The sequence below is a fragment of the Symphodus melops genome (genome assembly GCF_947650265.1).
Source record: "Symphodus melops genome assembly, chromosome: 10".
Lineage (NCBI taxonomy): Eukaryota > Metazoa > Chordata > Actinopteri > Labriformes > Labridae > Symphodus > Symphodus melops.
Window position 1 is genome coordinate 11,867,359 of NC_136700.1, and position 14,404 is coordinate 11,881,762.

A 14,404-nucleotide genomic window follows, 5' to 3' on the forward strand; every position below is an offset into this window, starting at 1 on the left:
CGTCTGTGTGGAGCAGTTCACAGACTACAGCCGGCTGTAGCACAGCGGAAAGTTACTCATTGTTGACAGATGCAGACACAGGAAGAGTGGACAGAGAAGAGACCACATGAACAGCAGCTCCGTGTGGATCAAGGATCAAAACGTGGTTGCAGGCGTTCAGGGTGGCGCGTTCGTGCAGTCGTGTATTGTTTCGGCGTGTCTCAGGGCGCTCCGTCGTGGACACAACGGAGGAGCAGGGACAAGTCGCTGCAGTAACATGGAACACGCTTCGTACTCAGCGGAGATTTTAAACATGACAAGTTGCGTATAAACGCTGACGAGCCATTTGGCGGGTAGGAATCTGAAATTCACTCGCCGAAACGGAAAGATCTCCCCGCATTGGACGCTCGACGGGAGTCAACAATCGGGGCGAATTTTAACCTATCAAATGAATTCATCAAAAATGTCAACAAAACGTTCAATCATCTCAAAGGCTCTTAGGCTGCTGCTCATGTCAATGGGAACCAGGTAACTGTGAGGGCTGCTTTCATGGTTCCGAGCTCTGCAGGGAGGATCAAGCGTTAAGCCAGAAGAAAACTTCAAAAAGGAGAGAGTACCTCTCGCTCAGCTTCAATAAAGAGTCAAGGGTGCGATTGAGATTTTTTCCTTCTGTTAGCTCTATGAGGAAATGTGTCCGTGTGTGCGCGACATGGATCCAGATAGGGTGCAGAATGGACCTGAACGCACCAAACTGAATCATGAGCGATGTCGCATGTTGCACACGTTTCTGTCACGTGAGGATGGTGGGGCTGCTTTGTTTGTTGAGCTGAAGCCGGAGCGTTCAGAGACAGCTGGACTTCTTACGTCTCATAAAAGAGACATGAGACCAACCTTTAAATCATACATTTAAATGACACCTTAATAAGTCAGGTTCTTGTACAAAACCAGGTCTACTATATCCTCATTCCTTGACCGTTGAAAAATCTCAGTCTCTCACTAATTAATCATACAGGAGGAGGATTTTGCTTGCCTGGCCACGCCCCTCTTTCATGCACTATTGCCATTGGTCCAGAAGTGGATTTCAGCTCCTGCTTTGAGTGTGGGCTCATGGGTGCATGGGGTAGAGAGGCTCGATTGGTTTATGAAAACGTGTACCGAGTTTCAATATCGGATTTTTTTTAAACCTTTTATCAGAGTGCATGAATAATTAATTACTGTCATTAATTACTAAGTGTACCATGCCCAAGCACGGTGCGGAGCGGTCACACTGGCCAAACAAACTGAACTGTGGGGTTGAAGCGTGCTTGGGCTCGGTACGGGTGTGAGCGCACCTTTAAAGTCAGTACATGACTCATTCTGGACAGTCAGTCCAGACCACGGGGAGTGTCACCATGTCGATCCATCTGTGTGCCGGTCCTGAGGCTACATGACATCTGTGTCGCTGATAAGACCCCCTGCACAGGCTACAATCATTACGCTGAGCTCCAACAGAGCGGCCGGTTCACCAGCGTGCGTGTCAGTGTCTTTGTGCAGCACCAACAAATGTTTTTCTTGTGCGCTCTTAGGGAGGAACCTGACACACCCAAACGCTGACATGCTAACGCAGGTATGTGACACGACTGTATCCCATTCTTTTGTTGGCTGATTCCCTGATGAACCCTCCTCTGCTCATCTCGAAGGACTTTTTTTTTTTCCTTTCTCTTTCCAATTATTGTTACTCTGGAACAAGACAAGGCACTGCGCTTCCAGTTTTTAATCTTGTGCAAAATATTAGCATGATGAGCACTTTCACAGTAGCGCTTTGTACACTGTAGCATGCTCGTAGTCGCCAGGACTTTGAATTACAACAGCCTTTGATTGCACCTTTTTAAAGTCACCTTCATATCTCTAAATGTTCCCTGTTATTTCATCACTCTCACAGCCATGGGATGATAGAAAAGGGACAGGAGTCACATGAACCATCTCGTAGCCAAAGACACAAGGGGAGCTCAGGGGATATTCTTTGTTGAGTAAAGAGCCAGAACTGAAGAAGGAAAAAAAAACAAAAAAACAAGACCCATGGGTGCCTCCAGGTCTTTCAGGAGAGGAGCGAGAGTTTCTTTTCTGTATCTTTTTTTACTTCCAACGCCGACAGGGACGAGTCTCCTGACCCTGGAAAGAAACACAGATGTGCTTTTCACCGGCTAGGCTAACGAAAATAGAGTTGTTATGAAAACGCTGCAACAATCATTGCATCTATGTCCAGTTCTCTCATACAAAAAATATGTTGTTCAACACCAGTTGCCTTACTGGCACATGTTTGAATAGCAGGTTGACGCTAACAGGAAATATAACAAGACTTTTCTAGGTTTCCTTTCTGAACCCATTTGAAGGGTTAATTTCTTAAAACAGCAGATGCTACACACAAAACATCGAAAAGAAGAGTCAACACAATAGGGCACAATTATTTCTGCCAGACACAAAAGGAGGGTTAAAGCATTGATGGGGTAAATACGATTAGAGTAAAAGGCAGAGTCTGTTCCCATCACCCATAACACCTAAGTGCCTCATTCAAAAGAAGCTTTCCCAGCAGGCTTCACAAGGTGAGGAAATAAGATCCTGGTGACACTGGCTTGCCTTTAAGAGCAGTGTCAAAACCCAGTTTGAAATCTCGGAGGTTCATGGGTTTTAAAATAGGAAGTTTATTTTGCTTTCGGTACTGAACAGGAAAATAAGTTGTCGAGAATGTTGTCGTCCGTTAGGGTTGTACCTTCCTGCCATGACCTACTGTGTCCATGTTCAGAGGATCACTGAATATTAGAACGACACAAATCAGTGCATCTCTTGCAGTGAAGAAATTCCATGCAGTGGAGGGAACGCATCTAACACGATGAAGCCTTGACAGTACTTTGTATTTGAGGGAATGTGTCACGTTCCACATGTTGAGGTCATCTATAAAATAATAAAAACGCCTCGGCCACAGCTGGATACGAGAGCACCTCCCCAACACCTTTTCATCCTTCTTTGGCAGTACCTTTGCTGGTGCAATGGGCTAGCACAGCGTGGCAGCCACATCAGCTAGCGCCATGATGGAAGTTAAAAAAAACCGACTAATTCACCGTCTAAATGTTCAACGACAAAAGCAGGCACACTTTTGTTGTTGTTTTTTTCACTCTGGAAATGTAACAGAAACCCAACCCTGGACACTTAAAAGAGGCAACAAGCTCTATGATAAGCTACTACTGAGCATGGAGACATCTCCAACAGATACTTCAGTGTGATGGTCCCACATCGGTTTCTTGCTGATTTGCTCAACCGGGAAGAAAAGAGGGCTATTTGCTATTCATTATCATGAATAGCAAACAGCATAGATTAGCATTCCAATAGAGCTCTCCATACCAGCAGGACCCTCCTACAGAGCTAATCTAAAACACACAGAAATAGTTGGGAATGCAAAGAGCCTCAACATGTGACGACAGAAAACTGGAGTGGGGAAGAAAAAAAAAAAAAAAAGAAAAAAAATCAACAAAAGAAGACGATATCTCAAGCACATCCTATTTAAAATATGTCATATTAATACTTCCCAAGCAGAGGAGAAATTCTTTTGGATGAAAGCTCAGCAAGGTTGTCTCGTTTCCTTCTCGTGACCTTGGTTCTCACATCGAGCTGCCTTAACTTTCTGATCCCCTGCTTCAGGGGTTAATTACCAGGCTCACACAAATTACAGTTCCAGCACTAATGCAGCCTCTCTCACTTTCCCCTGTTTGCTCTATATAGACTCCCACAGCACGCGTGCAGAGATCTCTTTGTCTGTATGCCTCTTGTGTGCCTGAGCAGGAACTCCCTGCATGAAGATGGCAGACACTCGCCGGCGCGTTTCCGTCACTATTGATGTCACGGACATATCGGGTAGAGACTTTGGATCTTTTTCCCGTTACGATCAGTTTGAGTCAAAGATGGCGCACTCAGCTTCTCTTCCAGTCACAAAGGGCAAAAAGGAGAATACCAAAAACATTTTCAGTAGTAGGGTAGTGTAGGAGGATCGATACGTTTGACCTCGAGGGAGTTCAGGAACCTCCAACTGATCATTGATTCTTCCTTTGGGGGTGAAAAGTAGTTAAAAAGGGAAAACGTTTACTTTTTTTTCCTGATTCTAGTAATCAATACATTTCATTGTCTAGAAGCCGATTGTTCATTGTCATAATAAAAAGGACATGTGTGGTGTCTTTTAGCCTGTAGGAAAAGTTGACATTGGTTAGAAAAGTACACAAATAGAGCTTAGTGGAGCAGGCCAACCCTAAGCCCTTGGACAGGCTCGTTGATACTGTAATTGGAACTCTTATCGCCGCGCGGTATCAAGAAACATCGGAGTCCGATCAGCACAACGGGAGCTTAGCTCTTACGGCCCCTCTCGTGATTAGATGGTTGGCTGCCACATACATAAACAGACGATAAGTAGAAGATGGAAAGAATTAGAGGAGAGATCTAATGGAGCAGACATGTTAAGCTGACTTTCTGACGGGGACTGATTATTACAGTTATCAATCCGACTCCTGTGACACCTTTGAAACCTCAAAATGTAAAATAAGTGCCACAAACTGCACCACTATCTGTCTGTGTCTGGTAAAAGACATTTCCTCCTGATTATTTAAGACTGCTAAATAAAGATTTTATTGACTTCAGGCTGATAAGGGACAGGTACTGAACAGTAGTCATTCTGAACTCGCAGTCATTTCTTACATAACAGTAACTGCTGATCTCTCTTAGCTTTCTAGTCAGCTGAGTTGTCATAAAATTAAGCCTGCTTTAAGATGAAACATAAAACAAACGCACACATAATTAGACACAGCTAGAGCTGCTACCATTGGTTAATTGACAGAAATGATACAGAAATTATTCATCTAGCAAGAAAACTTCAAACTCTCCACCTTTCTATCTTCTAGTTTGAGAAGATTTGCCATTTTATTTTGAAGGGGGGGGGGGGGGGGGGGGGGGGGCAGAGGTGCAGAGGTGCTGTGTTTTAGTTAAGCTAGGACCGCCTTGTTCATATACAAAGCTCTGTTTTCTTTATATTTATCCAGTTCATGTGCAGCTAATAACCCTTGGCCACATTACTATCGCTTGTTACTTCAGTCAGAACTGAGGTTAGAAATTATGATGAGCAGCACAACACAGGAAACACAGTGGGCCACTGGCATGTCTCCGCTGACACGTTTTTTTGTTTTTTTGTTTTTTTTTAAACTTTTAAACCATTTAGAATTAGTGGCTGACTACTTGAGTACTTGTTCATGGAGGTAATGCAAGAACTCTAGGACTCAGATTAATGTAAATGTCCATCTATTTAAGCACTATGTATTTAAAGTAATGGCTGCAAAACTTATTGTTCTACTATAAGATTTAAATACATTCATAACTTCCAAAAATCAATTTATTTACTTGAGTGAATCAGTCACTCCCCGCTGAGTGCTAAGTCAAGCTCATTAACTCAGTAGAACGCAAAATGGAGCAGCAACAAATCCAGCCAGTGTCTCAGAAGACTGGAGTAGATCCTGAAGAATACAATCCATGGATCCAGAATCATTTTGGATGGAAATCAGATTGAGAATCGGAATCGTGAGACGCCCAACATTTCCCAGCCTGAGCAGCTGGTGCAGTGTTTCCCCTACCATTGTGTTAGTCTGGCCTCCACATAACTATTTGTCTCTGTCTGTTAGAGTCTCATCCACATAGTCTATCTGATTCACTCCCTATGGACGGTGAATAAGTCTGAATCCTCTTTAAAAACTTGATGGGCGCTGTTAGTCTCGTGAAAAGTCCTCAAGAGAGGGCGGCCCTGAATCTGACCTGTGGCTCCTTTCCTACACGTCATTCCATCTCTGAACCTTCTCTCCCCAATTTCTGACTATCCAATGTCCTACCTCTGAAATAAACATAAAAAGCCCAAAAAGAAAATCATTAAAAAAAAAACTCAGTCCACAGGCTAAGCTAACGTAACTTGTGCTTGTATCACTACTTAAAGTGCTTTTACACCGCAGGTCACACCGACTTCTTCGCAGCCGTTCACACCGACAGCAAAGGTTGCCATGTAAAGTGTTCATCAGTGTTATCTCATCCAGTCACACACGTACTGGAAATCAGGCTACTGGAGCTGGGGACCGAACACCGACCCTCCAGTTTAGAGTCGACCGACTCTACCGCCACGCCACAGCCTAGTAAACAAGCGAGCTTACCTGCAGAGTTTACGTGAGTGAATGATACAGGACGAGCACATGAATACAACTCCCCAGAGTCAAGAAAAAAAAAAAAAGGAAACGGGACCCCATTGAGGAGTGAGGAGCTAATGTTAGCTTTTTAACAGGAGGAAGGTTTTGTTTCGTTTCCTGATAGCTGATTCGCCAGCGCGCACGCCACCTTCATGTAATGCAACACAGACACCTAAGATTATAAACACTTGACAATGCATGTGACATTTGAACATTTATTTACTTATTTTCTTTGTGTATGTTTCCCTGTTTTTACTTTTTGCATTGTAATGCACCTTGTAACAAATTGTTTTATAAATAAAGACTTACTAAGAGTTATTTAAGAAATGATCATATCCTTTCAAACTTACCCGGCCAGAAGAAAATGAAGACTTCTACAAACCATTCAAACCTAAGTCTATTAAGGCCGTAATAATTGTGTGATATACATTTGGTTTAAAGACTTCAGAGACTCTTTGGGTACCTTGTTATAAAGCTGATCTATTAGATGCCCCATCTTATGATACTGCATGTAAAGATCCATTATGAATATGAAGTGCATGTCTTTGCCACATGCAATAAAAGGTATGTTGGAAACTTACAGCTCGTCTCGTTGCCGTTGTGAGAGCACCATGGTGATGTGGCAGCGTGGGCGGGATCAGACGGCAGAAGGTGAATCTTGTGCAGCTGCTGCGCTCTCCTCAGTCAGGAGATGAGCTGTGCTGAACCGAGCGACGACCAAGTTGTGTACTCCAGTGGCGGGCGGCAAGTTTTTTTTTCCCGTGCCAAACAAACCGACTCAGATGGAGAGATGGGCAACGCAGGAATCTGGGGGCCCCCCCCTCTCCCTCCAAACTGCCTGACTTCCAGGGACGAGAGACGTGAAGAGCCTGCAGACCAGTCACTAGCCAAATCTACACTGCATCTAGAGAGAGGAGAGAGAGAGAGAGAGAGAGAGAGAGAGAGAGAGAGAGAGAGAAAGTCAGCGTTAGGTATGCATGACAGATAACATGAAGAGTGGGTGGGATGAAATGTTTATGGGCCGGAGGAGTGCTGCATCAATGTCTGAACCAGTTTATATGCAGATAAAAAGGCCAAAGAGACAATCAGAGAAAAACAATTCTTCTCTTCCTGAAGGACAATGTCATAAAGCCCTCAATCAGACACCTTATAAAGGTTGAAAAATGTCCATAAACCATGACTTTATTTGCTCGACTTCACACTCTGTTGGTCAGGTCACCAGTCTGGTCTGAGAGCTCTCGTCTGCTGTTGCTGGAAATTCCTTTCACCTCGAACGTACAAGAGCTGACCCACATTCTTGGAGCGACGCGCTTCTCCTCCCGGGTTGCCAACGGAAAAAAGGAAAAACAGGACGCAGCAGAGCACACTCCAGTAACGGCTGTGCGTGACCGTCGTCTCCTTATCGTGGCTTCCCCGAGTGCTGCCAGGCCTGACTGATAACTGCACAGTTAGATCACAATGAACGTTTTGAGAGTTGCGTACCGATGTGAGGACCAATAAACACAGAGTGTGAGGTCTGTTTTGACACATACTGCGTCGATGCCTTGAAAAGCCCTTTTCCAAAACAGGTACCCAGCAGAATACTAACTGGGTGCTACAATAAGCCTCTTCGTCTATTGTGAGCCGACTGACTCTGTGCCAGAGCATGACAACAAAAAGCCAAATTACCTCCCTCTGGAGGCCTGCAAACAAACTGTAAACAACAACAGGGAGGTGCACATGTACTGGAGAAGCTGAATGAGAACAGAGCAGTGAAGGCTGCAATATATAGGAGCAGGCACGAGGACTGTAAACACCTCGGGAAGCTGCGATGAAGGAAAGTTAGCATGTCCTTCATTCCAGCAGATGACGCAAGAGTGACATAACCACGGGGGAAATGTCTTCCTTTTCACTCCTCATCGTGTCTGCAGAGACAGCAGCAGGGGAACAGAGTATAGTTGGTCTAAAGCACGAAGGCAGCAGATTTAAGAGCAACCCTCCCAGAGCTGAATTCAAAAAGTTCACATTAAAACGTGCAGGATGTGAGGGGACTCTCGATGAAAACGATACGAAAAGATGAGTCAAGGTTGGAGGGGAATCATGGGAGCGATTCCCTCTGCTACTCGACCACCAACCCCGGTGAAAAAACTTCGAGGAGGCCGACGAGCGAAACAGACCCGAGATAAAGAATCGGTCGCCAACGTGCTCATGTATCCAAGTATGACACGTTTAATCGCAACAGCGCATACAGAAATAGTACAGCAGCTTTCAGAAGCAGTTCCCGTTGCCTTTTATAACATATTGTGTTTCCACGGCAACGGTAAACACGTCTATCTGTTATGGCAGCGGCAGCTAGGACATGGTCCGTTACAAATAAGGATTTCTTTGGCTTTAATAACTGTTAGAAATACCTGAGGCAATGGAAGTACTCAAGAAAGAAAATATACAACAGAGGGTTTTTTAATAATTGTTGATGGATTTTGATAATTTGGAGTGAAGACTCTGCATAGTGTACCTTTAGGGCACTTTGACCCAGTAGAAAGATTATTAAACAGCAATCTGACATTGTCAACAGCTGACCTCTGGACCCCGGTGCCACCACTCGACACACGTCTACTTACATCAGACTGTGTGCATTACAGCCGGCAGACGTGGGCTTTCTGACGTTTGCCCAAACTGATCTTTCTCTGGCTCCAATTTTTTCTTAATCATTCAAAGTTAGGGCTTCAGTGATCAATCACATGGTTCTAAATAGGAGTAAATTTACACTCTGACTGAAGAAAAGAAAAGAGGAATCGAGTGGTTTCATTTTTTAAATCATTGGGTTTTTGTGAAGCACTCTTTAGTGCTTGGAGGCTGTACGCCACGCTGCTGCTACCTTTTGATACACTTGTTTTTTTTCTCGTTATTTCCAGGCAATCAAAGATAATAATCCTCAATATGATTGAGCAATAGTTAAAAAATAACCAAGATGTAATGCTCTTTTGAATGTTTGAATAAAAACTGAACTACTGTGGACTTTGTTCAGTTTGTCTCTGTGCGAGGCGTTGTAAAGACTATCAAGCAAAAAGTGTTCAAGTCTATTAATGTTATTGATTTCTTATTTTATCACAACCCTGTATTGACATTATTTTATTGCCCGGCCCATTTGAAAAAGCGTGCTTCTCTCACATCACCCTTTACACATGCTGTAATGTGTGAAATTGGGTCACCTACTATATATTGATACTTCCCTCTGTGCTGCTGGCAGCTGTCATCGCTGTGTGCGTCCATTAATGTGTTAGACTCCCCAGTCTGCAAATCTCATTTGTTGCTTCAGTATTGAGCAAAATGTTTGCACAGCCACATAATCAGGCTAATTGGCTCAGCACAAAATGTGGTTGTGTCTTGTTGGCTGCGGAGCCTCTATAAATCTGCTCACCGACTGTTCTGATGGTTGGGTGTCTTCCTCCCATTGATTGTCTCGTCTTTGTTGCGGAACTATAAAATAAAAAAAAGGATCCCCTTTCCAGTAATGGCGCTGACTGTTTCATGAGTCGACTTTTAATTTCCTGATGAATCCTCGCGAGTAAAATGCCATTTCTAATGCGTGACGGAAACACAGAATGCAATCACCAAGAGCCCAGTCGTCACTGTAATGAACCGCACCCATCGCAACGCTGAACCAACTCTGCTGTCAGGCATGACATTCAGCCTTCATAGTGAAAATGAGGACTTTAGAACAACATTTTGGTCTGTCCGACCAATACAATCAAATACGATTCCTCAAAGATGGAGTCGTGTTCAAAAAAATAAAATCTGGGTAATCAAATGTAATGGGGGGGGAGGATGAGTCAATCCAAGATCTCAATCATTTTTTGAATTGAACTATTTTTTTTTTTTTTAAAGATTTATTTTTGGCGTTTTATGCCTTTATTATAGAGGGAGGAAAGTGGATAGAGTCGGAAAGGGGGAGAGAGTGGGGAGAGACATGTGGGAAATGGGCCACAGGCCGGACGCGAACCCGGGCCGCCCGTGCGCGAGGACTGAGCCTCAATACATGGGATCGCGCGCACTGCCGCTGCGCTACCGGCGACCCCTGAATTGAACTATTTGTTTGTTTGGATATCCATTAGCTTCAGTGTAGCAAAGAGCTATTCTTCCTGGGGTCATCATTAGGTTGTTAAAGCCAACTTGGTTATAGCAGCTAAGTTCACTGTTGATTAAATTTGGATTTACTAGACATGCTAACAAGTCTTAAAGTACAAAAACAATAGATTAAACTTGATCCTGATCTATTAATCAACAAACTGAAAATATCTGATGTATTTCTATCCATCCATAAAGATTAAAGATAGATCGAAAAAAAAAAGATATCGGCCGAAATATTGAAAGACTTTTTTTTACCCCCTAAAATTGTCATTGGCCCCAAAAATCTCATATCAGCCGAGCACTGGATTTAACAGACAAGAACAGGAAGAGTGGCTACTTAGCAGTGCTAGCACAGTCAGCCTTCAGCCCTGAGCTTGACCTCGGGGTCGTCGAGCAGTACAACACAGACGTGACCTGTGGTCGTCAACGCTTCTTTCCCGAACAAAGCATCAGTCGCGAGTCGAATTCGACTTCTAGTGTGAAATGAAGTCCAAGCGACGAACCGCAAAAAAAAAAAAAAAAAAAAAAAAAAAACTCTTCACAGCAACGCTGACGACGTCGTGCTGACGGTTATCGCTTCACTGTCAACGTTCTCCTGGGGAGCGTCTCGCCGACATCTGCCCCACTCAAACAGCTGGAATCTGGAGCATCTTCATTTTTCCGTCCGTGACTTCAACCTTCCAAGTCATCTGAATGTCATTCTATCAACCCTGACTGACCTGTACCGACAACAAAGGGCTCTGCTGGCCAAGGAATTTACAAAGAAGATAAACTGCTGAAAATGAATGATAACAAAAACTTGATGTTTTGTTTGTTTTGAAAGACAATTTTTAAAAAGTATTCGCTGTGTGTTGACATTTAGCATGAAGGCTGTTTAAAAAAAAAAAAACAATACATTGACAGAACGAAAAATCCTTAATGATAGCCAAACAATGCATTCCACACGATCCTTTCCTGTACTGACAAAGACTTCAGCAGGACGCATACAGTGAAGACACTCATTGTTGGAGAGAATATCCTCGTCACAAGACAGCCAGAAACACAGCGGCGAACACGTCAAACGGGAATCACGATGCTGTTAGAAGCTGGACAGATGTGAGCAATGCATCAGGTTAAGTCGTGATTCTGTAATTTAATGGAACAGTGCCATTATCCTGTCCATCATTTTTCATCCAGATGACCAAAACAAGAAGATCATTCTGATTGGACACTCATTCAGAGCTTTCAATCTGACATTCAATGTTACTGCCTAATACAGACAGCAGTGATATATTTCATTCAGTGGTTAATAAAAGGAGGTCTGCTTACACAAAACATCAGCACAGGAAAGAATCACGAGCCTTGGCCGGTCATCGGTACATTTTCAAACAGCAGATTCACTCAGTACTAATTTGTCACAACTGAATGATGTCTATTCAATCGTCAGACCATTAAACTTACAGTTAATGGCCTGATCAGTAGATCACAGCACACATCCATCGAGGGGGGGTGGGGGGGGGGTTCAATTTGAGATTGAGCAGGCAGGAAGCTCTCAGGAACATTAAATCACATGGTCATATCCATCCTGCACACACACACACACACGTGCAAACAACCCAAGGAGGAAGACACAAGTAACTGTATAAAACATAACAGCTCTGAATTTAGACTGGACGTGGAGCGCTGAATCAGAAGCGTGTCTAAATCAAATCTTCAGGACGCTGTAATTGGTTGACAAAAATTAAATCCAACGGCTGCTTGAGGTTTTTTTGAAAGCAGGTTTCATGCCAACATTGCCAGACATTTCCTGACAATCGACATGAAGATGCTGTCCTCGCAGGATTGTCAAAGTGTGCCGGGACAGCCATTTGATGATGGACAGGCAGTTTATGCTGGATGCAGGCCAATGATGGCCAGCCTGCAAGCTGGTGGGGAGCCTGCCTGGAAGGTCAACCTCTGTGCTGCTATCAGCCAAGGAAAGGAGAGCGATACGGGTATCTATCTGCCCTTCAGTCCCTCAAAAGCACAAAGACAAACGGCTTACTCCATCGTCCGCTGATACAAAAATAAAGACGAGGGGGACCCCTCTGTCTTTACGACCCCGATGACGCCAGGGGGGAAACACCCTGTAAGATCTGTTACTGCGTTCCATCTTGTTGTTGAACAACAAGTACCAGCAGAGCTGTGTTAATGTTAATAGTGAACACAGTCGGTGTTGTTGTGTATCCACTGACGACGTCAGTGAAAAGAGCCGGGCTGATGGGATCACTCATTAAAATAAACTTTTGATTAAACTCTGGATCATCAAAGAAGCAACCCCAGTAGACCATATCCAGTGGCACCTGCTGTTGCTGTTATGGCGTGAGAGTATTTGACTATGAAAAAAAAATAGACTTTGTCCTCAATGCTGCTCTATTTTTCCCCCTAACAAATAGTACATCGACAGAATGTAAGCCAGTATGGGCTATTTTACAGCCTGGTCAATGAAAGCTGTGTTCTCTGACACATTCAACGGTACTATAAATAGTATATTACAACTGAGACATTAAATCTAAAAAAGACGTGCTTGAAGAAAAAAAAAAAAAAAGGTGGAGCACTGATCCCATGCCTCTTCAAATAAACAAATAGTCAGACTTGGACAAATATACTCGCACACAATTGTTTCCCTTCCTTTAAATATTTTTTTTGAAAACGTTTCCCTCAATTTATTATGAATTCATTGGATAATCATCTGCACAGTAATCATTTCCGCTGTGTTTAACTTGAGCAGTTCAGTCCACTGTCCTAGTGTTGATCTAGTCTGGTATATATATCTAATATCACCACAGATCTACCTACATTCCGCGCACGACCCCGTGACGCGTGCCTGCGCACAAGCCCTCCGTCCACAAGTGCCCTACATAAATCACTCGATCATACATTAGAAAGAGAGTGCACAAAAGTGGAAAAACAAGGCAGACACTTGAGCGTTGAGTACACGCAATACAAACTCAGCTCCTCCGATGTGCTCCACCCTGATTTTTCTTAGACTGTGCCAACAAACCGCATAAGGCAGAAATGATGATGAGAGCTTCAGCCGAGCATGGCAGCACGATGATGGACCCCAAACAGCAAAGGAAATATATGAGCAAAGATCAACACGATCATCTGGGGTTCAATTACAAGAATGTCCACACACAAACAAACAAGGTCTAAACCACATTAAAATATGTCACTACGCCCTTTCCAAACGCGATCATCGGACCCAGCAGTGACATGACTTACTAATACATGAGCAGACATCCAACATCTTTAGGCCTACATTTTCGTCTCGGGGTTATTTACAAGCAAATCTCTTCACACTGCTTCAAACTCTGCCCATTACTGATCATTACCAACTTGAAGTGTGCATCCAAATTCAGCTGTAAGCTTTGCCTGAACTTACACACACGGGCGTGACTTACAGGCCGTGGATGGTAATGACCTGACGACCCTACTATCAGGTAGCCAAACGTTATTTAATTGAAGTTATCGTTAGATAATGTTAGCCAAAGTTAATGGTAGCTAAGTTAGCTTACCGGCGATGCAGTCAGAAAGTTAGCCTCTACAAACCACGGGCTTACTAAATGCATTCAACATCAATTAGCTACAATTAACTTTAGCAGGTGGCTAACGTTAGCCGCGACGATAGGTGTAAATGTAAAGGTTTGGTGATCCAGACACAAGATAAACTGATAAGGTACCTGCTGCTCCAGTCCGAGCGGCCTGTCCGCCATTTTGAGACATGAAAAGAAGGTGCAACATTTCCAGCCACATCGTCATTTTCCCCTCCTAACGCCAGACTCCTTCGACTATGATCGGCTTCACGGACTGAAACTAGGAAAACTCACCCTTTTGTTTCCTCCCGTCAGTGTCCAAAGCTGTCTCCACACGGTAAAACGATCCGACAGGGCGTGAAATCTCCGCACCAAAATATGATCTTGTGATGTGGAGGAGGTAAACTGTGCCCGTCTTGTCTCTCCGGCACTGCCTGCCTGCTTGTTTTTTTTTTTCGTAGGCTACCGCATTCGCCTTCAGATGGGTGCGCGCACGAAACTCGCGGTCCCGAGCTGGCT

At 43.8% G+C, this 14,404-nt stretch overlaps 1 protein-coding gene across 2 annotated transcripts in view; it reads right to left on the reverse strand.

Annotated features, from left to right (window-relative positions):
* LOC306830816 (lissencephaly-1 homolog A-like) overlaps nucleotides 1–14,395 on the reverse strand; it is a 34,038-nt gene extending 19,643 nt beyond the window's left edge. Inside the window, exons 1-2 of one of the 2 annotated variants that reach the window (XM_079354518.1) lie at nucleotides 14,180–14,395; nucleotides 6,803–7,125 (exon numbers count right to left, since the gene is read on the reverse strand). In XM_079354518.1, coding sequence (XP_079210644.1) covers nucleotides 6,803–6,834 — 32 coding nt within the window. In that variant the 5' untranslated portion in view covers nucleotides 6,835–7,125; nucleotides 14,180–14,395. Of the gene's footprint in view, nucleotides 1–6,802; nucleotides 7,126–14,032; nucleotides 14,118–14,179 lie in introns of those variants that run through there. The other variant, XM_079354519.1, reaches the window with a different exon arrangement.
* Between the last annotated feature and the right edge of the window lie 9 nt (nucleotides 14,396–14,404).